Source organism: Anarrhichthys ocellatus, unplaced genomic scaffold (assembly GCF_004355925.1).
Source record: "Anarrhichthys ocellatus isolate YVR2014 unplaced genomic scaffold, GSC_Weel_1.0 scaffold11, whole genome shotgun sequence".
Lineage (NCBI taxonomy): Eukaryota > Metazoa > Chordata > Actinopteri > Perciformes > Anarhichadidae > Anarrhichthys > Anarrhichthys ocellatus.
In genome coordinates, this window is record NW_022280041.1 from 1,664,243 (window position 1) to 1,688,452 (window position 24,210).

A 24,210-nucleotide genomic window follows, 5' to 3' on the forward strand; every position below is an offset into this window, starting at 1 on the left:
ATTTGAAAGCAAACTTCTGCACAATCAAACACATGGCTCAGGTTGATCATAGATGGATTTTTTACAGAGCTGAAGACAAAGACAGACAACATACTAAACGTATAATCTTAGAAACAGTCTTGGATAAAACTGTATTTTTTTTGCTTTTTAAATGTACACACGTACTGTGTTCTTGCTTTAAAAACAGCAAAGAAAAGTATATATTTTGTACCAAAAAATAATCAAAGCCTAAAAAAAAGAGGCTAAAACAATATCATGAATTTTTGTATTTAAAAGTTTCAAAGGTAGATTTTTAATTCACGACTAAAGGAATTGACTTCATTACAAAATAAGGAATTAATCATCTTTCTGTTTGTTTTCTTTCAAATCCATAAAACATTTTAGTATCACTTTTTTTTCAAAAGCATAGATTTTTTGCAAAAGTTTAACTCCATTTCTGTTATAAAAAAACAATAATTATTATAATACAATAATGTTTCCTCAAACAAATGAATTTGCGAGGACAACAGTGAGACGCATCTTTAAGTTACAACATATTAAACATTCAACAAATCCCTCCTTTAGTCATTGTCCCCGTCTCTGGGTTGAAGCGAGGGGCATCCTGAACACCCACTGAGTCCTTTCTCCTTTGCGCTGTAGTCGAAGCGAGGCAGAACCAGAACGCTGCCTTCCGGTTCGCTTTTGGCAGCGGGTGACGTGGCGTCACGCAAGGCTCTCTCATCCTCCACGGTCATGATGTTCTTCACCAAGCACGTGATGGCGGCATCAATGTTGGTGTTGTCCTGAAGAGAGAGGACGGAGATGAAGGGTTAGAGTGACGGACAAGCAAGCTCAATTTAATTATGCCAACAATAACACCACTTGGAAACTCACTTAATACGATAACATTTTGAGGGTTCGTGGATCTACGAGTGACCCCTTTCACATTACACATCTCTACGAATTAAAAAGTGAACACAGCACTTGTGCACCATAAGCTTCTATCTTGTACTTTCAAATCAATTCATCTAAGTAGATGAATAAAATCCAATCAACCAAATTGAACAGATCTACTACAGTAAGTTCTTCGTCCCCAAATCCTTTTAACTTCTCCTCAAGGCTCTCGGTTACAAATGGCTACGCAGTTTAGTGTTGCTAATGTTAGCTGCATCAGATCAACGCACGTTGGTGGCAACAAATTGCGGCAAAATGGAGCACTTTGAATTTTGAAGACCCAGAAACCAAGAAATGTCAGCAAATGACCTAAAATGTAAGTTTCCGCGAGGGTTACGGGGCAAGTTTTGTCTTTAATTCTGAAGTGTGAAGGTGCTACTTGTGTAGAAAACACAACTTTTCCACTTGTGTTGATGGCTAGTGCCGCTTTAAAAGTGCAAGAAAAACTGTGGGAAATAGAGAGAGACAGAAACACATCTCTGGTGAATTTGCAGGACGAACCTTGGCAGAGGTTTCGTACCAGCCGACGAATCCGTACTGTTTGGAGAAGTTCTCCAGTTTGGGCAGTTTGGGGCACAAGCCGTGACTCCGCTGGTCGCACTTGTTGGCCAATAGCACGGCTGGAACCGGCGTCCCATTGCTAAGGGCGACCTGACGGACGCAGACAACCGACAATCAGTCACTTACTCACATACGTTAACCAGAGGTGAAACTTAAATAAGTACCTCAAAATGTATGCTACTTTATACTACTACTCTACTACATTCTGCTTGACAACCTTAGTTTGCAGAATACAAAATATAATCAACTAATAAATGACGTTGAATGATCATAGATAAAGCTACCCAGCAGTTTATAAAGTAAATAAAATGAGCTTTGCCAGCTGCAACATTAAAGTGACGAACACATTAATGCATCAATAATCATAATTCAGTGATATATAATATTCTAAAACTGAAGAGTACCTGAATGCACCATTAGTATTGGTCTTTGTGGAGCTGTACTATTTAATTTAACACATGTATATTTACATAGGGAACGTCTTCTGTTAACCGCTGCAAGGAAGGTTTCTTTTGAAGAGACACTAAAGTCTCGTAAGCTGAAGTGAAGTGACTTATATCACATGAAAAACATTAGAAAACTGTAGAAAATACTGTGGAACAATATACAACACAAGCTTACATTAATCTGTTCATGCTCCTTGTTCTCACTGTGAAGGCTATTAAAAGTCTTCCTGGGTAATGCGGCTAGTCATGACTGAAGCAGAAGTGCTGATAGAAAGCAAGAAATTCTCCTGTTGTCAGATACAGGAAGTCTATTTGATGATATATTCCTTTAATGACGTTTCATAGCATTAAGCCTACCAGAGGGTGTGTCACGCTAATCACGTCCCCCTACCTTCCTTCAACACGTTCAATCCTCGTATATCATCGTATTCACCTTCGAGTCCAGGTCTCCTTTCCACTTGAGGACGGCCTGAAACGTGGACAGTCTGGTCATGTCGAAGACGACGAGGGCCCCCACCGCCTCCCTGTAGTACACACGGGTCATGTGGCCATAGCGTTCCTGCCCTTTTAAAGTAGAAGAAGAAGAAGGATGACAGAAGGAGTTTTCGGGGTCTATGTTATTATTTGTACCGTGGCTTATATCTGACGCGTCATAAAACGATTCAATGGCTTATTTTATTTGACAAAAATATTCAAATATAACCAAAAAGAAAGCATCAAACACATCCTTTTCTTTACATTTTAGAAGATTTGCTTGAAAACATTATGAAAATAGCTGCCTTTACTTTTCTATCTGACTAATTCAAATAGAAATGTGTTGAACCACGTGTGTGTGTGTGTGTTTAGAAGAATGCATCGTCTGTTTGCATTGCAAGTGTGTGACCATGTGTGTGAATCAATAAGTCTCTCTACTGGACGCTAACTTCCTCCGCATGATCCTAATATAGTCGTGAATCAGCAAGGCAGCAGTTGACAAACACACACACACACACACACACACACACACACACACACACACACAGCTAATGACCTACGCAGCAAGACTAGCAAGCTGTTTCCGACCAGCAGATGTTATCTTTGTCTTTCACTCGCAGAGAGACTCTTTCTTAACACCATCTGATATGAGATGTCACAGCTGAAGACCAATAGTTTTTGCCTTTGTAGCTCTGTAGGGTTAATCCTACAACCTAGAGCCCTTCAAAATAAAAGTTCCTAAAAAGGTCACGGTGTCAAATGTATGACTTTGAAAATATTTGCTCTATTTTGTAAGCTACAAGTGTCAGTATAACATAATGTAAGGTCAGTTTCTACACCATCTTTCTGGTACTTTACTAAAAACACGACAGAATTCCAGGTTCTGTAGGAAACAACGTCACAGATGTTACTTTACAATAACTCAACAACACTTTGTTTGAGCCTCCGTACCATAAATAGTAGTTCTCACTGTTGATGCTACGTCGCTAGCTCTGAGTGATGCATACTCACACGGACGCGTTTGATTTGTGCGCCCACCACGACAACGGGTCCTAATTGTCGTGGTCATTGCAGTCTGTAGCCTGATATAAGTGCTGCTTACTCACTACCAGCTAATTTGTCTTCCAATGCAAAACTTCCATTGGAAATAATGTAGCCGTGAGTCAAGCTAACTTCCAGGTTGGTCTACAAATAGACGTCCAAACGTCACAAGTGTTCTAAACGCTATGCTGTCTAACAGACTTTTCAGCGACCTTTTTGTGTTGATGGTATAAAAGTATCGAGTTTTATCTCCGACACCTGTAGCTACTAAAATATCGCAAATGTTTTTGATGCAAAACAGCCTCGACTTGATAACACTCCAAAGGGTCAGCTGATGGACTTCATCCACATGAACAACCACTCACTGTGATGCAATTATCACTCTGACGCACTGACGAGGATAATCTGCCAACTGTCAACATGAACCCAGTTTAACAGCCTCCCGTGCAGTGAGTCCAGTGTGAAGTCATCACTGGCTACTGATCTAAAGTCTGTCACCCGGACCTCTTCATGTAAATGACGGCTCTTATCAGCGGCCATGTCGTTCAAACACCCATAAGCTCAGCAAGTGTGTGAGAAGAGCATCAACATTGCATGCAGTAATGAGACATGATGGGTGTTAGAAGCACAAAGAAACAGAGGTTCACCACATGTTCGAGGCAGTAACTGTCCACATCATGCACCATCATCGTTGGATGAAGTCAGCAAAATGCAGCCAACGTGTGAGAAACAGCAGATTACTGTAATGTGCGTTTGTGTCTTGGTTGCATTGTGCTTGGAAAGTCCAATGTTGACACTCGATTAACAACCAGTATTCAAATTCTTCATTTAAGATATCTCTAATTACATTCTGAAAAGTAAGAAACAACCTATTAGAAGTTCAAAGTGCTCGCCATGTATTTGCTGCGTCTGAGACCAAATAGAAGAAACTAAATGTCTCAGACTAGTATAACCGCGTTATAGCACTCACTCGTGCATTGTTTGCTATCTGAACCCTAAATGTGTTTTTTTATCAAGCATGTCATGTACAATCTTGTTTTTTTTTAACAACCAGAAGTAACACTAATTACAACTGAACGCTGAAGGCGACCAAAATGTTACAATTCATTTTCGTGAACTGAGAACATACTGTGAAAGGGTTAAAGTTATAAGTAGAAACAGCAGACAACTCCCAGACAGGATATCCTTGTGGTAGCCCCGCCCTAAAGCATCCCCTGCTTTATGGTCTGTTTGACTCTAAATGGACCATAATGTACTAAATGAACATCATGCTGTATTGAAGAAGACTTGAAACTAGAGATTGAGACCATAAACTCATGTTTACAATGTTTACTGAGGTAATAAATCAAGAGAGAAGTAGAGTCATTTTCTCATAGACTTCTATGCAACCAGAGGAGTCGCCCCCTGGTGGACACTAGAGAAAGTGTTTTCACTACTGAGAACACAAGAATCAAGCTCATTTAAAGCAGAACATTGTGGAGCAGCTCCAGACTTTACTTTACTCACCTAAGCCATGAAAATAACAAATTGGAATTCGTAATTTAGGTGGAATTCTCCTCAAACGATAAGGACATTTGTTTTAAACGTTGATGTGCATAAAACTATTTAATAAATAGTCAATTACACGCTACACGTTTATCTTGAATCCGGTATATTTACAAGCCTAACCTCATGTTTGTGCACTAACATAACATAACCCAGTGTGAACGTAAACTACTCTTTAAACACAAGCTGGGGGACAAAATCGCACTTTCCGACCACCACTTTTACGCACCAGCGATGTCCCACAGCTGCAGACGCACCACCGTCTTCTGATCCCAGTTGAGCACCTTGAGGGCGAAGTCCACTCCGATGGTGGCGCGGTAATGCTGGGAGAAGACCTGGTGCACGTAGCGCTTTATCACGGACGTTTTGCCGACTCCGAGATCGCCGATGACCAAGACTTTGAGCAGACGCTCGCGCTGCATTTTACTGCTCCGGTCGAGGGCGCGCGGTAATAGGGTGGCGCGGTGAGGTCTCCAATTATGGGTTCCGCGTGAAGTGGAGGGGTGGGAGGCTGAAACACTGAGTACTTGTAATATTTGACACTTAAAAAAACAAATAAGCTCGATGAGTAACTCCTTAAAAAAGGGAACTAAAAATATTGTAGTTCAGGTTGTAGTATTATCATCGTTACCGTCCCTGCAAGTGTTCATGGGACATTTAGTCTCCTTCAGCTCCGTGCAAAAACAAAAAAAAACTTGCTGGATGTTGAACGCTCTCGTGTCCAAGTTAAAGAACTGTTTTAGTGTTGTCTTCCGTTCAGCCTCCGGTCTGTGTGCACATCATCTCCTGCTGTTCGTCTGATCCGCTGGCAGACGAGGACTGTCAGCAGTCTGGACGACCACGCCCCCATACTGTCTGCGTGTGTGTGCGCGTGGTCGCTTTATTAGGCACACCTTCGTTTTAATGAAAGCATTAGTGAATCATGTGGCGGTGTTATGCTTCAGTTTATTGTTTTGCAACCTGTTTGTGTTTTATACTTTATAAGTTGAGGAACAGAAACGAGGAATTTTAAATGAACTGTATTAAATGCAATACATTTATTTTATTTATTTATTATTATTTCTTTCATTGCTTTAAAGACATATAGTGAAACTGCATAAATAGGAAACGAAAATGATTTTAATGTGTTATTGTTTTGACTGAATCTGTGTTTCTTCTTTTTTCATTGTCTTGTGAGGACAAGTGTGTCACGTGTATGTCTTTCATAAATAAGATGGTCAGTATCTGACGCTATAATATGAATTTCGGAAAGGTTGTGTTTGATGAAACTGTGTCTACAATATCTCGAGATAAACGAGGGCTTCCTGCCTCGTGATGAGATGTAGAGATGACCTGGTTGTGGTTGTTAATTGAAATACTTCTGGTAAGGCGGTTTCTATACAAAATAATAGAAACAACAAAAAAACACAAAGATAAAGACATGCAAAAAATGCATGACACTACACTAGACATTACTTTTTCTTTTAACTTCAAACCACCTCACATACTAACTCGAAGAACCTACAAAATAATCCCAAATCTTAATCGTATCCTTAAATACACATCTTGAAACTCCCTAAAAGCTAAAACTCGCTTCTTGTCTTTATGAAGACAGCTGACCCCTCACGAGTGCAGAAAACACAACAAACGCAACAAAGGTCCAGAGCTGCGTGCGGGAAAAAAACTACACCTCCCATGGCTGCAGCTCGCCCATTTCCGGGTCTGCGCACTGACGAGTGCGCACATGGACGGCGCACTGGCGCAGTGAGTGTGCAGCTTCCTCTTGCACTGAACAAACAAACAAACAAACGTGGTATTAATAAAATACAAAATAAAAAGCACATTTCCCTAGAGTGTCTGTTTTTCTAATGTATGATCTTTAAACGTGTATTTACTTGTACTCATACTGCATGAATTTCTACTTTTTATTCTATTATTAACACAATCTAATAAGAATAAAACCATCCACAATATTCTCCTTATTACTTTAGAGTAATGTGTCTGTTATTGTCTTCACTAGACTCTATTCTAAGGTTGCCCGTGGTCGTTTTTCTTCAGTGTTGCGCCTCTCCACGGTGCTTTACGGCAGTGGTACTGATGCGGGATGAGTCAGGCGATATGATGCTGCTGCTCCTGCTGCCATTTCATCAGCAGCGAAACCCTACAAACACACCACCAAACACAGAAGTGATACCGCGGGATTCCCCCCCTCCCTTCTCTCTGACAGCGAGCCTCCTGCATTCAGAAACGCATCCGCGCGTCTCGGGTGAGGAAACTGGTTTTTGTCGTGGCTCCGGGTGAACGCGCAAGATCCGGTTTTTCCATTTCCATTTTATTTGCACCTGCTTTGAATGCGTTTTTGCCGTTCAGCTCTCGGTCGGGCCCTGCCATCAACAAGGAAATCAGTCCACGGCCCTGCTGTGCTCCAGCGTCCGTCTCAACACCGAGGCTCCCGAGGACCAGGATCCAGACAGACTCGTCGGTGCCATGGAGCGCACGCCGGCCTGGTCCTGAACGGCGCGAGGAAAATAAAGAGAGCAACCATTCCGGCCTAAACTACACTCCTGCTCCAAGTAGGCTGTTTTTCTTTTAACCATTCACTGTCTGTAAGATATGCATCATGTCACGAGCGTTCGGCCTATTCTTCTTTCAGTCATGCTGTGCACCGGTCTAATAATAGCCTGCAGTAAAAAACAATCTCTGCTATAAGACGTTTTAGGAGTCTAAAGCGTCTGGAGTCCATCTTGATTTAGACTCTCCATCAGATTTGCATTCAAGCAGAAACTAAAAAAAGAAACATTTAGGAACAAGAGATCATAAAGCCTCACATGAGGATGAATATGACAGTTTTTTTGGTGTGTAAATGCACGTGATATGCGATATGCATACGGTGTGAGAGCCCACAAGGCTGCTATTCACCGGGGATTCGGCCACTAATGTTTGCATACCGACCGAGCGACGCAACCCGACTCCACGGAGGGTGTGATGGGAGGCGGCATGCGTCTGGCTCCCTGCCCGCCGGATGATGGCCTGGTCAGGGAGTAATGCAAATACAATATAATGTCCTCAAAAGATCATCCTCTTTACCACAGACCCACTGCTCTATGAAAATAACAAGAATACATGCGGATTAAAAACAGAAAATGTACCAGAATTATCAGCTAAATAAAGTATCTGAAGTACCCATGGTACAGAACTGCTTTCCCAGTTATAGAATATTTTATTATTCTGTTGTCAGAAACAAAATGCACGTAAGAGCATTTTATTGTTGTAGGTCATCAATGTGGAGCCAATTTTATTGTTGTATACTACTGGGTAGAGTACTGCTTCATATCATATAAACATAATGTGTATACCATTTTCAATATATGTATGGATTTTGAGATGTAGTATAAGTATAAAGTAGCATGGAATTAGAAATACTCAAAATAGAAGTATGTCAAAGTATATTTAGCCTAGTACAGGACTTGAGTACTGCAGGGAATACACATAAGTGGTTTTCTTCTCTTTGCACAATTACTGCAGGCGACCAAATACAGACATGAACACAAAGCATGAAAGTTATTACAACGAATAAGAACATATTTTATGTTTTACATGTTATATTTGCAGCCCTGTTTACAACAAAAGTGCACTGTCCATTTTGAGGGACACTGATTTCCTCCCATACGGTCTGAGTTTAAACACCTTTGAACAGCTTGAAACACGTTAATGTTGGAAATTGAAGCAAAACATAAAACTCTACAAAAGGACTTGTTTAGCGTTGGCAAAAAACATCACGGTTTGTCTTAAAATGTTTACGAGATTGAAACAAAGCAGAACAAAACGCTACAAAAAAAGCAAGGGCTTAAAACTACGTAAAATAAGTAAAAATTGTGAAAAAATAAGTGAAATTTGCTATATGCTCCTCTTGTTTACCAAAGTTAAGATTAGACTAAATAACCTGAACTCACTTATGTGGGATTTGTAAAAAGAGTAGTTCTGACTGACAGGTGGCATCAACACCAGATACAAAGCATGTGAGTGTTCACTGTATTTATTATTTCTAATGTTTCTTATCAAGGGGATGAAACAATGTGGAGAATGTTTGTTGAGCTGTTGAAGAAGTGTTGGGTCTCCTGGAATCCTGATTCAGCCTTTACTTAAAGTACAAAAGTATTACGAGCAAAATATATATGTCAAAAACAGAAGTATTATGCAGAACAATCAAGTACAGTAGAAGTACTTCAAATTTGTACTCAAGTAAAACATAGAGAATTGATCCCGTGGAGTGACGAGGAAAACATAAGAGGATTTTCTCTCATATCTCGTGGTTCCACTTGACTCCCGCACTGAACACAATGAAGCACAGTTATGTGTGTGTGTGTGTGTGTGTGTGTGTGTGTGTGTGCAGGGGGGTCAGCAAAACCAATTAAAAGGTTGTATTTCAGTAACTGAATCAAGGGAGAGTAAGTCCAGAAGTGTTGTTGTTTTAAAATGACTGTTCAGTGTTTGCGTTCAATAGTATCAGTACAGTCCTTCATGTTACAGACAGATTGAAGTTATTCGTGGTACTTTTACAAAGAATACCACGACTTTAGGAGAGTAGAAACCTCAGGACGCCAGTGAAGAACATACGATTAGGGTGGAACCTTCCACAGATGGGTCTGCTTATAACTGTTTATGTTGGGTTCTAAGGAGAAAGGGTTCCAGGTGCTACCTTTATAAAAGGTGCTACCAGGAACCAAAAAGGGGTTTCCTATGTGGGCAAACAGAAGAACTCTATATGGTTCTAGTTGCATCTTTATGTCTAAAAGTGTAGTATACTGCAGTAAAATAGGTAGAATATGTAGTTAGTATTATTATTATTATTATTACAGATATTATAGAAGAAACACTCGTATAAATCAATATACAGTAGTCACATTGCAATCATAGTTTATTTTGTTCAAAGTATAAAAGTTTAAACATTTGCATCCAAGTTGTCGTGGAGTGGAAGTATAAAGTATTATTACTGCAGTTGTCAAATATTAGGAATATCGTGGACATATTTTGAGGGATAATCTAATGTTCTCTCTTTCTCTCGCTCTAACGCACGCACGCGCATTACGCACAGACAGACAGACGCACCGGTGAGCGAGACAGACGGGCGAAGCCAAGTCATGGAGGCGATATGGCTCTATCAGTTCCGGCTGATCGTCATCGGGGACTCCACGGTGGGCAAGTCGTGTCTGATCCGGCGGTTCACGGAGGGCCGCTTCACCCAGGTGTCGGACCCCACCGTCGGCGTGGACTTCTTCTCCCGCCTGGTGGAGATCGAGCCGGGCAAGCGGATCAAGCTGCAGATCTGGGACACCGCGGGTCAGGAGCGCTTCAGGTAAGAGCAGCTGTGTGTGTGTGTGTGTGTGTGTGTGTGTGCGTGTGTGTGTGAGTGTGCTGCCCCGAGCTATATAACATAAAACAGGGTCATATCTGGTATTCTTTTGCCATGAAGAAAAGGTGGAAGAAGTATTTTCATACTGAAAAGTAGCAATCACCTGAAAAAGATACTTTAAGTAAAAAATATATAAGCTATTACTAGCTAAATGTATGAAAGTATGAAAAGTAAAAGTTCTCATGTAGAATGACTCTGTTCAGTATATATAATATTACGATACTATTACATATTATATATAGTAATACTGCATAATGAGCTCACTATTTTACATATTGTTGAGTAGTTTGAGTGACGATGAATACAAATTAAAGTAGTAGAGCCAAAACTACAATATCTATAAGTATAGCATAAGGAAAGTACCTCAAAGTTGTACTCAATACGTTGTAATATTTCAATATAAACATAGTGACAACGTGAGAAAGATAAAGACAAATTCTTATTTATTAATTAAATATGATTTATTATTAGGCATGGGAGTTTACAGATACAACGTCCTACTTTGCAACACTTTTAAATCACAGACTGATGTAAAGAGACGATGAAACAACAAGTAAGAAAGAGTTAGAGTTTCTCAAACTGATCCAGCAGAACATTCACAGAGATATACGTCACAGCGACAGCTGATCTCTGGGAAATACTGTGCGGAATGAAAACCACAAAAATGCCAAAAACAAGGAACTTAGAAATTTAGAAACTGAAAGAGTCATCCGAGGTGAAGCGCTCCACCGTGTCTGTGGGTATTTAACTGGAAGAGAGTTGCTTTTACAGAACTGAGAAACGGGTGAGCTTCCTTCAGGGGTAGCTGACCTCTGACCTCTTTGCTGAAGCAAATATAGACCATAATGTTCGGGAATGCTTGGAGTTTAACGACGTAGCCTGGAGGTCTCACAACCTGTGACTAACTTGTTTGCCTGCAAAAAAAGACAGAGCAGTTATTCAAATGAGATTTGAAGTTGATACAAGCCCAGAAAATGACCAGAGGGCTTGTTTCTAACAACATAAACACACGAACGAGCTCTTAAGAGAGGAAATCAGCAAGAGTACATTTAAACGACACATAAACCAGCTTTGGTTTTGTTTCACACTGTCGATGCAGAGATATTCTGGGATCTCTGTGAGCTCACGTATGCAGACGCCGTGCACCAATAAGGAGGATAAAGGTGTAATTTGATCCACTCTGATAGGTGCAAAGTTATGGAATCAAATGCAGCCTGTGTGTGAAATCATTCCTCATTTACTGCAGTATGTTCTGTGTTTACTGTCCACCATTTTATTTGAGTGTGGAGATTTCCCTGAACAAATAAATGAAAATGTGTCCATGGTGGGTTAGGGTTAGCAAAAGCAATTAACACATTCTTTAAGTCCCGCCCCTCGAACACAGACTGGCCAATTGTAGCTGTGATCTGTAGCTTTTGCTTCTATCTTTATCTGTTTAACCTGTTTTCTCTGCTGAACCCTGGGTATGTATCCTTCAAATGAATATCGTAGACCCTTCTGTCTGTTTCTCTGTGAAATCGCTTTTCCAAAGAAGTGATAATATTCATTGACGGTGTGCAGTCAGTGACAGTGTGGGCTCCATACATTTTTTACATCTAATGTTGATGCACGACTCACAGACAAATGTATGTGCTAAAGAAAAATATTAAATATATGAAAATATAACAAATAACTGACAGAACAAGTAAAAGAAAGAAAAGATTCTGCATCAGTGTGTGGAGGGTTAAAATATAACACAACCAGAATGATGTACGTCTAATGGCACACACACACACACACACACACACATATATTTAACCCTCACCCTTTGATTTTTAGATGGAGCCATTATTTTACTTGAAATGAGAGAACATTTATTTATGTATTATTTATAATCCATCCAGTTAAATTGGAAAACTGAGAATAATAATTGTTAAAATATAATTGATTCTTTATTTGATTTGACAGTTGTTGACTACACAGAGACGTTGTTACTATATATGGCACTGAATAGCGCTGATTAGATATTGCCTCAGAGCTGTCCAGGTGTCTTCCGTAGAGTTGTTGAAAACAGTCGGCGCAGGTTTAATATTCAATTCAATTTATTTTGTATAGCTCAAAATCACGAATCACATATTTGCCTCAGAGGGCTTTACAATCTGTACACATACGACATCCTCTGTCCCAGGACCCTCACATCAGAACAGGAACAACTCCCCCAAACACCCCTTTAACGGGGAGAAGAGAGGAAGAGACCTGTGGGAGAGCAACAGAGGAGGGATCCCTCTCCCAGGATGGACAGAAGTGCAACAGATGTGTACAGAATGAACAACATTTACAGAGTTACAACACATGCAATGCATATGACAGAACCACGGCAGGAGGCAAGACCAGGGTCCAGGTATCACCAGGATCCATGGAAACCTGTGAGGAGAGAAAGCACAGAGAGTGAAGTGAGTGAACGAGAGCATACAAACACCGTCCTGATGTACATCAGACATACAGCAGTGGTTTGCCTTCAAGATGAAAGGACTTTGAAGATGACGTGTCAACATTCGAGTTCCATCCGGCATTCCATTCTATTCTCAATGGAATTTTATGAATTATTTTATGAATTATTTTATGAATTCACTATTTGCTAGTTCAGCGATCGCCATGTTTTCCATGGCACAGTTTTCACAACACTGCACACATTATGACCCATTTACAGTACGATCTGAGAAGATTGTACAGACTCTTTGAATTGTTTTTCGCACATGCGTTTGTCTCATCAAATGAATCACTCGCTGGCTCTGAAGTTGTGCCACCTACGTCCTCCTCTCTCACTGCATCATCTCCACTGATCCTCTTCCTCTTTCATGACACGTCTCTCCGTCTACCTCAAGTCTGTAATCCCCCCCCCCCTCGTTATGTTGACGTTGTCTCTGTGGGGACATTGTGGGAGGACCAGACGCATCATAAGGGGGCTGGTGTGCGTTTGTTTGTGTGCATGCAGAGTGTAACATTTGATCAAAAGCTGGAGCAGCAACTCTCCTCCCAGACGAGGCGGCAGCGTTTGTTCAGTAAAATCAAACAGCAGTTCTAACTGTGAAAGGCTGATAATGATACTCAACGCGTTGTGCAGGGAGTCACTGGAGAGACAGGGCATGTTGTTAGTGAACCCATGTGTTCTAGTTCATATTTAGGTACAATTATTGATGAGAAAAGATGCATTAAAAAGGAAAACGAGTTAAAATAATACAAACTTGCGACTTGAACTCACTTTTTAAAGTGAATGATACAAAATTATATAAAAGTTATTTAAATAACACGTTCCTTGCTCTGTCCTGTTATATATTTTGTTATTTAAATCATCAAAATAAGCAAAACTGGTCCCAATAGCTGGCAGAGTGATCTAGATGATCAGCTGTCTCATACGTCTCCTCTCCATCTAATTTGTTCCAAACTTCTCAGCTCCGTCACGCGACACCTCCATCACTTCTGCTTCTTTTTCTTTCTTTCACACGTGTTGTCGTCAGATTCTCCCTCTGAATATCTCTCCCTCTGGATTTGTCTTGTTATACCTTTCACTGAATGTGTCATAGCTATCATCCTCTAGATCCTGAACAGAGATAATAGTCTTTGCACAAACCCCAAGAGTCAAACGTTAATCTGTGTGTGTCTGCTGTAAACTGCGAGATTTTCAGGTTCAAATTTGTATTTTGGGTTTCTACTAGACATGTCTGTCTGAAACGCTCCGTTTTAGCGCCTGATCAGGTGTAGCGGCAGCTACTTCACAATGAATCACTTGACACATTCATTTCAATCTTTACCTTCCCCTCCATCCTTGCACCCTGTGCAGGTCCATCACCAGGGCTTACTACCGTAACTCCGTGGGCGGGCTCCTCCTGTTCGACATCACCAACCGCCGCTCCTTCCAGAACGTCCACGACTGGCTGGAGGAGGCTCGCAGCCACGTCCAGCCCCACAGCATCGTCTTCCTATTGGTGGGCCACAAGTGTGACCTGGAGGCCCAGCGCCAGGTGTGTGAAGTAGAAAAAGTGAACACAGCAATATTAATAACGAGGCTGTGTCGAGTTCAAATGTGTTGCTGGGGACGGAGGCTGTTTTAAATGTTATGTAATACACAATTTAACAAAGTCTGCAGCATTAAAAATAACCTTGTGTTCACATTTAGATCAGACGCAGGTCGGCATTGTTTGTTCAATTCTCTTGGGGCGTCTGGCAGACAGGAAGCAGAAATATCACTATCGAAAATGTAGACTTTACAGTTTGTCCACACCCATTTAATACCATGTTGTAGGACTCCTCTGGTTGTATGGAAGTCTATGAGAAAATGACTCTACATCTAGTTAGTATAAAGAAAGCTTTTAGAAATCTGGATTTGAGTCTCCAGAGGTTCTTTTGTAATTCTCAGAGGGTGTGTTTCATCTACGAACTCTTGACCGTCCAGCTCCCACATGGGGAAGTTTCATCTCATCTCATTTTGATCTTCTAGGTGACCCGCCAGGAAGCAGAGAAGCTCGCGGGGGCTTACGGTATGCGCTACGTCGAGACGTCGGCCCGCGACGCCATCAACGTGGAGCACGCCTTCACCGAGCTGACCAAGGACATCTTCGCCCTGGTGCGGTCCGGCGACATCACAATCCAGGAGGGCTGGGAAGGCGTGAAGAGCGGGTTCGTCCCCAATGTTGTTCACTCCTCGGAGGAAGTGACCAAGAGCGACCGCCGCTGTCTGTGTTGATCTGGGAAGAGTTTTGGGACTGAAGGTGAACAAGGGGGAGGGATCCAGGAAGGATTCAGAGGAGAGGAGCTGAAGGACTGCAGGTGTCAGCTCCTCTGCTGTTCTCTGTTCAGACTGGATACAGAAGGGGTGTTTGAGGACTTTCAATGAAGGAAGAAGATGCTGACGAACACCTTGAACATGGGTGGACACCTGAAGGGTTGTGCCCATTTCTGTATGCGTTTTGTTTCTCGGAGAGGAAGGATCACAGATGCTCATTTACTTGCGAGGGCTCCCGTGATTCAGTTCCTTTAGTTTTGGGCTTCCTGCTTGGAAATCCCTCCCTAAACGTCTTAGAAAGAGGATCCATTTTGGTTTCTTGCCAATCATCAATACAAACTCTCGACGAATCTGTCTTTCTCCCATCACCTCGCATCCCACTACTTCTTAATCCTCTCCTCTCCTCCAATATGCAATTACATGATCACATACCAAACGATCACTGTTTACGTTGGTCCGAGCACATATCATTTGAAAAAAGTTACGTCGGCGCCCTCGTCAACAAGAGTCGCGATTCTCTTGTGCCGACATTCCACCATCAGAGGTCAATGGAGGAGTCCAGGAGGTCCTACGCTTAATGAGGGAAGATTTCAATGAAATTGACAACATGGTTAAATCCACACTATAACAAACATCGTCACTCATCCAGGTCCTGATAGAGAGAAGAGAGAACGTGTACAGCTTAACTGACAGAGGTGGACTTGTTGGACTTGCTTAACAACACCTCGCTGTCTGCCTTTAACTGGGGACTTGTTAAGGTGGACTAAACGGAGGGTTGGAGCCAGAAAGCACCTTAACAGCCAAGTCCACCTTAACTGTGGAGCCTCATTTGGGACTTTTGAAGATGCACGGTGGAGATTCTTGAAAGCAAAGACCAGACCACCACGGACTCAACAAAAGAACAATTATTATAATTATCGACAATGCACGGACGATGTAATCATGCAAAGAAAGTCCGATTGGCCGACATCAAATCAACCCAACAGACACCGGCACGGGGAAACAGAGCTCAAAGTTTGTCCAGAGCAAGTGGTTTAAATGCCTTTTCTTTATTTGTGCGCGCAATATCTCATCAAACCTTTATTTTCATTATAACACACTGCAGTGCTACAGGCTGATGTACCCGGCATAGTTACTGACAGTTACACTTTGAAACTACACATTTTGTATGGATCGGGTAGCCAACTGTAAACTGCAACTAAGACTGATTTGGGAGGCGGGTTTGGATGCATTCTAGCCAGATGTTGAAATGGTGTAAATGCATCTGTCTTGGAGAGACATACACTCAGTTGCCGGGGTATTAGGTACAACTAGATCATTTTGGAAGATGTATTTTGTGGTGCTGGAGTTGTATTACATCATACAGTGAGGCGTTTCTGTTTCTATACTCTGAGAGATTAGAGAGGTTCTACCCTAAGGAACCCTTTCTTGAAGAAAGAGGTTTTCAAGGGTTCTTTGTGAGACTAAGGGTTACATTAAGAACCTTTTTTGAAGAAAAAGTTCTAAAGGAATAGTGTATGAGTTTGCCTTCATTGATATAAATGGCTTCGACATAATATTAGAAACACCTCTCAGTATGACGCAACATCATTTGACACCTCTCTAAAAGGACTCCACACTAACCCTGAACATTATAACCCGACAGACTTATTGTGAGCAAAACGTTTGTGTCGCCAGTAGAGAGTCACACATGTGACTAAATCGTAACACGGTTTCAAACTCAACTTTCTGTCCGTTGTGGTTCTGTGTGAATTGATCTTTTCGGTAGGTTTTATTTGATGTCCGGCCGGTCGCTGAGGTTTCTTTAAATACCAAGTAAAACCAGTGACTCACTCCGTTACATGATAGTTATATAAAAGGTGTTTTCATGTGCGTTGGCGGGCTGATTACACCAGTAATCTAGACTCACATTCAAACTACATATTCTTATGAGATTAGCTCTGGACCAAATATATTCATCTGTTTTATGTTTACATCAACCGACATACTCGGACATATTTTCTATCATTAAATTATTGTTTAAAACACTGACAAAGAACCGAGATTCTCAGCATTGTAAGCAATTAAATGCACCGTCTCTACCTGAAGCGCCCGGATGGCTCGGTGTAGATCTGTGTTTCTATACATTCTGTTTTCATGTAATTGGATTAGCATTTTATTCTTGGTCCTTAATCTGATGCACACTCGATCCTTGCTATGATCTCTGCTCTATTTATTGCTTTAATGAATTCATCCAATGCCCCCCCCCCCCCCCCCCGCAGTTCATCCATCTTTGCTCCATCTTTTCACACGGTATGCCTTCTTTGTCTCCAAAGAGTTCAGCTTGTGTTATCTTATTTTTACATGAATGTATCAGCAGGGAAAGTTGTCGTATAAGAGACGTATAAATGAGTCAAAGCAGCGCTCTGATTGTTAGAAAACAACTTTGACAAAAAGGTGATTTCGATGTTTTGAGACTTGATTGGGAAATGATTCAAATGATAATCCACTCCCTGAGTTTAACACGCTGCATTATTCCTTATTGAAATAAGAGAAAGGCTTTCAGATACCCGTGTTTATGAAATTGGACATTGAAGGTTTTGTTTTATCCAACAACTGTTTTCTTTTCTTTGTTTGCTAAATCTTCGGCCGGACTTTCTACCGACGCACTTTTAAATGTTCCCAAGTGAACGTGGTGGAGTAGACGGTTCAGGAGTGTCACGGTCTGTGTGGGTGGGCGTGGATTTAGTCCTCCTCATGGTCTGCCAAGACCCTCTTCACCAGACGCCAGCCAGCCGGTAGACCGGCTCAGCTGTTGGACATCTCTAAGCTGCGTTATGTTCACTCTGGTTCTGGCTTGACTGGTGTCACATTACTCATCCAAATCTCACCAACAGAGCAAATAAGCTTATTTCCCAAAACGTTGGACGATCGAATGTCTCTCTTCTAAACTGTATGTTTCTGTTTGTGGCTAACGAGCTGGTTCAACCGCCAAAATAATCTGGAGCCCACATTTCATTCTAGTAATCCGATGATGATATAGAATCGGGCTCAGCTGAAACTATTAGTTTGAATTTTGAAAGAAAATTGCACATGCAGCACCTCATGACTCCCTTTGATTTAGCTCACAGATGGTTTAAAGGGGATGAAGTTTGACCTGTAGCCGTGTTTCCTGCCGACGTGTCAGCCCTGCCATCAAACGCATGCATCTGTTGGGTAACAGCTGTTCCTGCCCTCACAGGAGCCGTTGGTGCAACGACGACGATGTTTCACTTCTCTTCAACCCTCTGAGCTGTACAGACTGAACTGTACATCACTGTACATCACCGTCTTTTGCCCTGCTGGGTTGAAGCAGACAGTCCCTCTTCCTCTGCTCTAGTTATCTCTCAACAAACTGAAATGTACTAAAAAAATGAATAAAACGTGACTAGAAAAATAAACTCATTCTCACTGTTTATCTGTTTTATTACACACGGTTGTATCTGTGAGGTAGTTGAGAGGAAGGATGTCGGGAATAAAACTATTATTGCTAAATATATTTAAAAACCGACACTTGAGAATATTTAGACTAGTTGACGACTTTTTTAAAACTTTTTTCAAGGCAACTTTTACATCTTCCGCCAAAACTGTCTGATTGAGTTTTCATTTCTGAGTAATAGTGTAAAGTAACATTAATAGAGTAACACAAACTTATTGGAGATAAACCGGAGAGAATCCTAGAGAACGACTCTCAGGTGACCATGGACCCACCTGAAGGGTCCCGCTCTGCAGGATGGAGGGACTCGCTGTCCACTGAAGACCTCTACCTGGACCTCAAGACCACCAAGAACGTGTGCCGACAGACCTGCAGAAGTAGTTCTGAGGTCGCGGCCTTCATCTGGTCTTTGCAGGTCCACGTTTTAAATCGCACTCATCTCATGAAGCAGCTGCAGGAGGAGGCGGCTCAGTGGTCACCGGTGTGGCTTCACTGTTTCTGCTTACGTCATCGTGGACTTCCCCACACACACAACATGGACAATGAACAGGTTGAAATGTATTCTTGATGCCTAAACTTCTTAAATTAAGAGTTATGAGGACGATATATCATGGAATTGGCAGCATTTATGTTTCTTTGATTTAATCAGTTTATAAAGTCATGTTAAGAGTTAAAGCTATCTTACTGGACAGGAGGACCAGCTGGTTCTGATGTTTTGTGATCTTGTTCTGAACACACTTTGTTAAATATTTACACACATCCAATCATATAACATATCATTTAAGATAGAATTGTGTTCTCAAAACCAAACAAATCGTCATGTCAATTCCTCGATATCTAAAAACCAACAAAATGCCTTTGAAAGGTTGTTTTCTTTCTCTTGCATCACCACGCGACGCTTTTATGTGCTGCATGCTTTGCTGTAGTTCCACACATCACCACCGGGTGGCATCACCGAGAACACCAAACTCTACAAACTGTAAGCTGATCTGCCAACATCTCATGCAGAGAAGCAGCTTAAAGTGTTTCCTCTACAAGCTGCTTGTTCAGGCTTCTCTTTACAAAGTGCGAAGATGACGAGGTGGACGAGGGGAACACGGTCTCTTTTTAGGGGAACATTAAAGACGAAGCTCCAGGACGGAGAAGAGGAGGGAAGAACTGAGTCTCTTTTAACCGTCAATGGAAAAATTACTGTCACAGAAATAATGTATTTCATTTTTAATGTTAATCCATCAAAAATAGACAAATTTAAAAAGGGGATATATATATATATTTTGTAATTGCAGGAATTTAGTCTATTTATGGAGCAATTGTAGTCCACGTAACTAACATCTTCAACTGTAGTTACTGTAAATAAATGTTATGCATCGTTTCCTCTCGACAGTCAAAAAGAAATTAAAATTAAATCAGACTTTCAAACTGCTTTTCTAACCCGAGTCGTCACCAGAAGAATAAAACACACAGATCACCACTTCAACGTCTCGTCTCTTTGCCCAAATGTTCCGTTTACTTCATTCATTGTTTAATGAGTACAGTGAGAGACAAATAAATACAGACAGAAGAGCGGCGAGGAGGAAGAGGAGGAGGATGATGAAGAGGAGCAAGACCACCGTCACAAAGGCCCGACTGGTCCGATTCTGTATTCTTCTGTCGTCCTACAAGCCTGATTCTACAGAGTGAGACGGCGAGTCGCCGCCTTTCAACAACTAAAGAAGTCTCGTATGTGTGAACGTTGTTGCCGGTCAGTGAGGAGGAAAGAAAAGGCGACGCGAGAGAACCCTCACTCAGAATCTTCCAAAGATAAACAGCAGAATACTTAAATCATTAAAAAGAATACAAAAAATGGCCGTGTTGCTTCAGGTTTTTTCTTATTTTTTACTTGAAAAAATACTTTAAACAAATCAACAGAGGAGAGAGGTCCACTTCACAGAGGACACGTTAATTTCTAACGCGCCTCTGATCCGCCGAGCTCCGGGTGAAACATACACATGACTTGGGTTGCTTTCTTTATTTGATAAAGGAGAAGATGCTGAGCAGAGAGGTGCGTGTGTGTGTGTGTGTGATGGTATTAAGACTTGTCTGCTAATTTGAGGATGTTCTCTTTGCTCCGTCTCTTCACGTCCCAGTTGTAGACTCGTGCCATGTCTGAGGGGAGCAGCGAGTTAAAGGAACAAACAGCAAAACTCTTTCACATCTTTAGAGTCGGGTGTGTCGGAGCTGGACGTGAGCAGTTATTAAGAGTAGCGCTGACTCAGGCACGATATCTAAACTGTAGGTCTATAACCAACAATTATCTGACATTATTTCATATATCCAACAAAATAAAGTTTGTAATCAAACATGGTTTTCGTCCAGGAGACCGCTGTTTGCATCGCTGTGGAAAACAATCATGAAACACCTGCAACAACAGACCCAAGCTGCCTGCACAGCGGAAGGATACTGACTTCGGTGGTGGTGAACTGGTCTCGCAGGAAGTCCAGGTCGTCCTCGAGAGTCTCCAGGTTACGAGACGCCGTGGTCAGGTTCTTCTCTAGCAGCGCCTGGGCTTCGTCTATGTCGTACTCTAACATGACGTTCGCCTGATCATCGGGAGGAGGAGATGTAGAGAGGACGACTTTACCCAGAATTCATTGCTCAAATACCACATGCTTGTTTTGTTTTTGTAATTAAAACTTTAACGTGAGCTCTACTCACCCCGAGCCATAGGCAGACTTTGTCGGTGGGCGGCACCGAGGCCTTGCAGTAAACGTTGTCGGCCAACATGAAGTGTGTCTGCATGGGCGCCGTGGTCTCCTGAGGAAAACAACGGTTAAAATACCACCAGTTAAGATAAATCCCGAAGATAAAAGACTTAAAGTCTACACAGACGATACACACCTTCTTCTTCTGCATGTGTCGGAGGATTTCTAGCGTCTGTGTGATTTGTGGGATCTGGCTTTTCAACCTGAACATCGAGAGAATTAAAACATTTCAGCAAGAAGCAACAAAGGCTTTAATCAAATTATTACATTGTTATAATGTGGATTGTATTTCTGTTTAATAAAACATTAAAGCTAACGACTAACAGCCTCTGCACACCGTGTGATTTTGTGCCGTTACAAACCAAAATAACACTCAAGACAGAACAATGCACAAGACGAGTCCCCTTTCACTGGTGAGAAAACGCTTCTGCTCACGTTTGAGTTAAACGCTCATCAGTCCTCCAATAACAAACAAAACTGTCTCGTGTCACAGACGTGTCTTTCGGTCGGTGTTACCTGAGTTTCTTCTGCGACAGGTTGAGCTCCATGTACTTATATTTCTGGTACTGTTCGTCCAGCTTCCTCAGCGCCGAGTCCGCCGTCTCGTTGCCCGGCTGCTTCAAAAAAGAGTCGACATCCTCCTGAAGAGAGAGAGAGAGAGAGAGAGAGAGAGAGAGAGAGAGAGAGAGATTACGTTTTCTGAAATGTTCAACACTGAATTTTGGTGATTTGGGGTAAATCTACAGACGCAAATTAACACCTACATGTTTATTATTATTTTTTCCAAGTATGAAAGATGACATGTTATGGAAGCAAAATAGCCCAAAATCTAAAAATTCACCAGAGCATAAAAGACAATGTTTTTGCCTTTTAAGCACATTTTACTGATATACTTAACTACGTATTTTTACTGAAGGTTTGACTGACTTAACTCCTTTTCCTCGGAGTTAATTATTGTCAATGTGTTGAGTATCTGAACACTTCTTCTACAGTATTAATATCAGCAGTGAATGGAGGAGGTTGGAGGCAGCTAAACGCTATTATTGAAAGAGATGCATAAGCAGAGCAGCTAACAGGCTAACGTGTACCTAACTAAAATGCTTTTAAAAGCCCAAAGAAGAAAATAAAGTACAGTGAAAATGAGAAGCAGCTGGCACACAGACAGTTATGTCCATAGATGGAGGCGAGGAGCCGCCCAGCCTGCACACACAGCAGGATTAGCTCTCATGCTAACTGAGCTAACTAGCTCGTAGCCAGCATGACGCGCTGGCTACAAGTAGCATAAACGTCTGTTTTTAACGGTCTAGCCTCTTTGTGGACTTCTTATGATAAATACAATATTGATGTCATTCTTTACGCACCACAAACACGGCTTCAGGGATCCCGAGGTGCTTCCTCTTTGTCGCCTGAACGGCATTGCTGTTGTCTATGGTCGCCGCCATCTTGGAGAGAGAAGCTAACGCCTTCCTGCCTCTTCCTTCCTTACGTCCAACCGTCTCGGGAGCAGCGTGCCGTGGAGGCTCGCCTGACCTCTAGTGGCGACAGGCTGCAACTGCTTTTAGTGCTACTTCCGGTTCTAGTGGTCGAGGGAATTTTAAATAATTATTTTCATTCTCTATTAATATTAGATTATACATACAAGCCCAAAACATTTGTAGGCAAGACGGATTTGTATTTGTTATTTATATTATTGTAATTGTCTCTGCTACCATATAGGGTGGACGGGTGATTTGCTGATAAGGTGATATTAGTATGTTTTGTTGTGTAAAGAAATTTATGAGGACGGCTGCCCTCTAGTGGCGACAGGCTACAACTGCTGCTGGTGCTACTTCCGGTTCTAGTCGTCGAAGGGGTTTTAAATAATTATTTTAATTTTCTATTGGTATTAGTTGATACATACAAGACCAAATATATTTGTAGGCTAAACGGATTTTTAATTTTTATTTTATATATATATATATATATATATATTTATATATATATAGTTGCAGCCTAGTGGCGACAGCCTGCAAACTGCTTTTAGGGCTACTTCCGGTTCTAGTGGTCGAAGGGGTTTTAAAGAATTATTTTCATTCTCCATTAATATTAGATGATACATAAAAGCCCCAAACATTTGTAGGCAAGACGGATTTTTATTTGTTATTTATATTATTGTAATTGTCTCTGCTACCATATAGGGTGGACGGGTGATTTGCTGATGTGTAAAGAAATTTACGAGGACGGCTGCCCTCTAGTGGCGACAGGCTACAACTGCTGCTGGTGCTACTTCCGGTTCTAGTGGTCGAAGGGGTTTTAAATAATTATTTTAATTTTCTATTAGTATTACTTGATACATACAAGACCAAATCTATTTGCAGGCTAAACGGATTTTTATTTTTTTTTTAAATTTTATATATATTTGCAGCCTAGTGGCGACAGCCTGCAAACTGCTTTTAGGGCTACTTCCGGTTCTATTAGTTGATACATGCATGCCCAAAACAATTGTAGGCAAGACGGATTTCATTTTTTAAAATTTATATTAATTTAATTGTCTCTGCTGCCATGTGGGTGGACGGGTGATTTGCTGATAGGGTCATATCAGTATTGTTGTGTAAAGAAATTGCTGAGGACTGTTACATTGAATGCTGGAATGTGAAGATACCTCATATAATTATTTTTATTATGTACATGCACTAATACTTTCTTTTTCCGTTGCTGTTTTGAATCAGTTTATAATGTTTGAGAAAAGCAAAAACAATATTCTTACTAGAAATTGTAATGTACTTTATTGTTCTAAGTTAAAAAGTTTTCAGATCTGTACTTAAGTAAAACATATGCCTACTAATACCACACTGAAAAGAACAGACTGATGGTTTCAGATC

At 41.3% G+C, this 24,210-nt stretch overlaps 3 protein-coding genes across 4 annotated transcripts; 1 reads left to right on the plus strand and 2 right to left on the minus strand.

Annotated features, from left to right (window-relative positions):
- Window positions 1-263: 263 nt before the first annotated feature.
- LOC116385583 (ras-related protein Rab-38) lies at window positions 264-7,128 on the minus strand. Its single transcript, XM_031851189.1, has 4 exons — window positions 5,230-7,128; window positions 2,374-2,504; window positions 1,435-1,584; window positions 264-782 (listed from the first exon to the last, which is right to left on the minus strand). The coding sequence occupies exons 1-4, from the start codon at window positions 5,420-5,422 to the stop codon at window positions 561-563; spliced, it is 696 nt and encodes a 231-aa protein (XP_031707049.1). The 5' UTR covers window positions 5,423-7,128; the 3' UTR covers window positions 264-560.
- Window positions 7,058-18,586, plus strand: rab39bb (RAB39B, member RAS oncogene family b). 2 transcript variants are annotated; one of them, XM_031851190.1, is made up of 4 exons: window positions 7,058-7,552; window positions 10,075-10,335; window positions 14,213-14,393; window positions 14,870-18,586. In XM_031851190.1, exons 2-4 carry the CDS (start codon window positions 10,121-10,123, stop codon window positions 15,113-15,115), a joined length of 642 nt encoding a protein of 213 aa, XP_031707050.1. In that variant the 5' UTR covers window positions 7,058-7,552; window positions 10,075-10,120; the 3' UTR covers window positions 15,116-18,586. The 2 variants fall into 2 exon arrangements, with proteins under 2 accessions (XP_031707050.1, XP_031707051.1); XM_031851191.1 differs by having other exon boundaries at window positions 10,079-10,335.
- A 1,503-nt stretch (window positions 18,587-20,089) lies between these two features.
- Window positions 20,090-22,842, minus strand: vbp1 (von Hippel-Lindau binding protein 1). The gene is made up of 6 exons (XM_031851192.1): window positions 22,711-22,842; window positions 21,866-21,990; window positions 21,486-21,552; window positions 21,303-21,401; window positions 21,049-21,187; window positions 20,090-20,753 (listed from the first exon to the last, which is right to left on the minus strand). The coding sequence occupies exons 1-6, from the start codon at window positions 22,789-22,791 to the stop codon at window positions 20,677-20,679; spliced, it is 588 nt and encodes a 195-aa protein (XP_031707052.1). The 5' UTR covers window positions 22,792-22,842; the 3' UTR covers window positions 20,090-20,676.
- Between the last annotated feature and the right edge of the window lie 1,368 nt (window positions 22,843-24,210).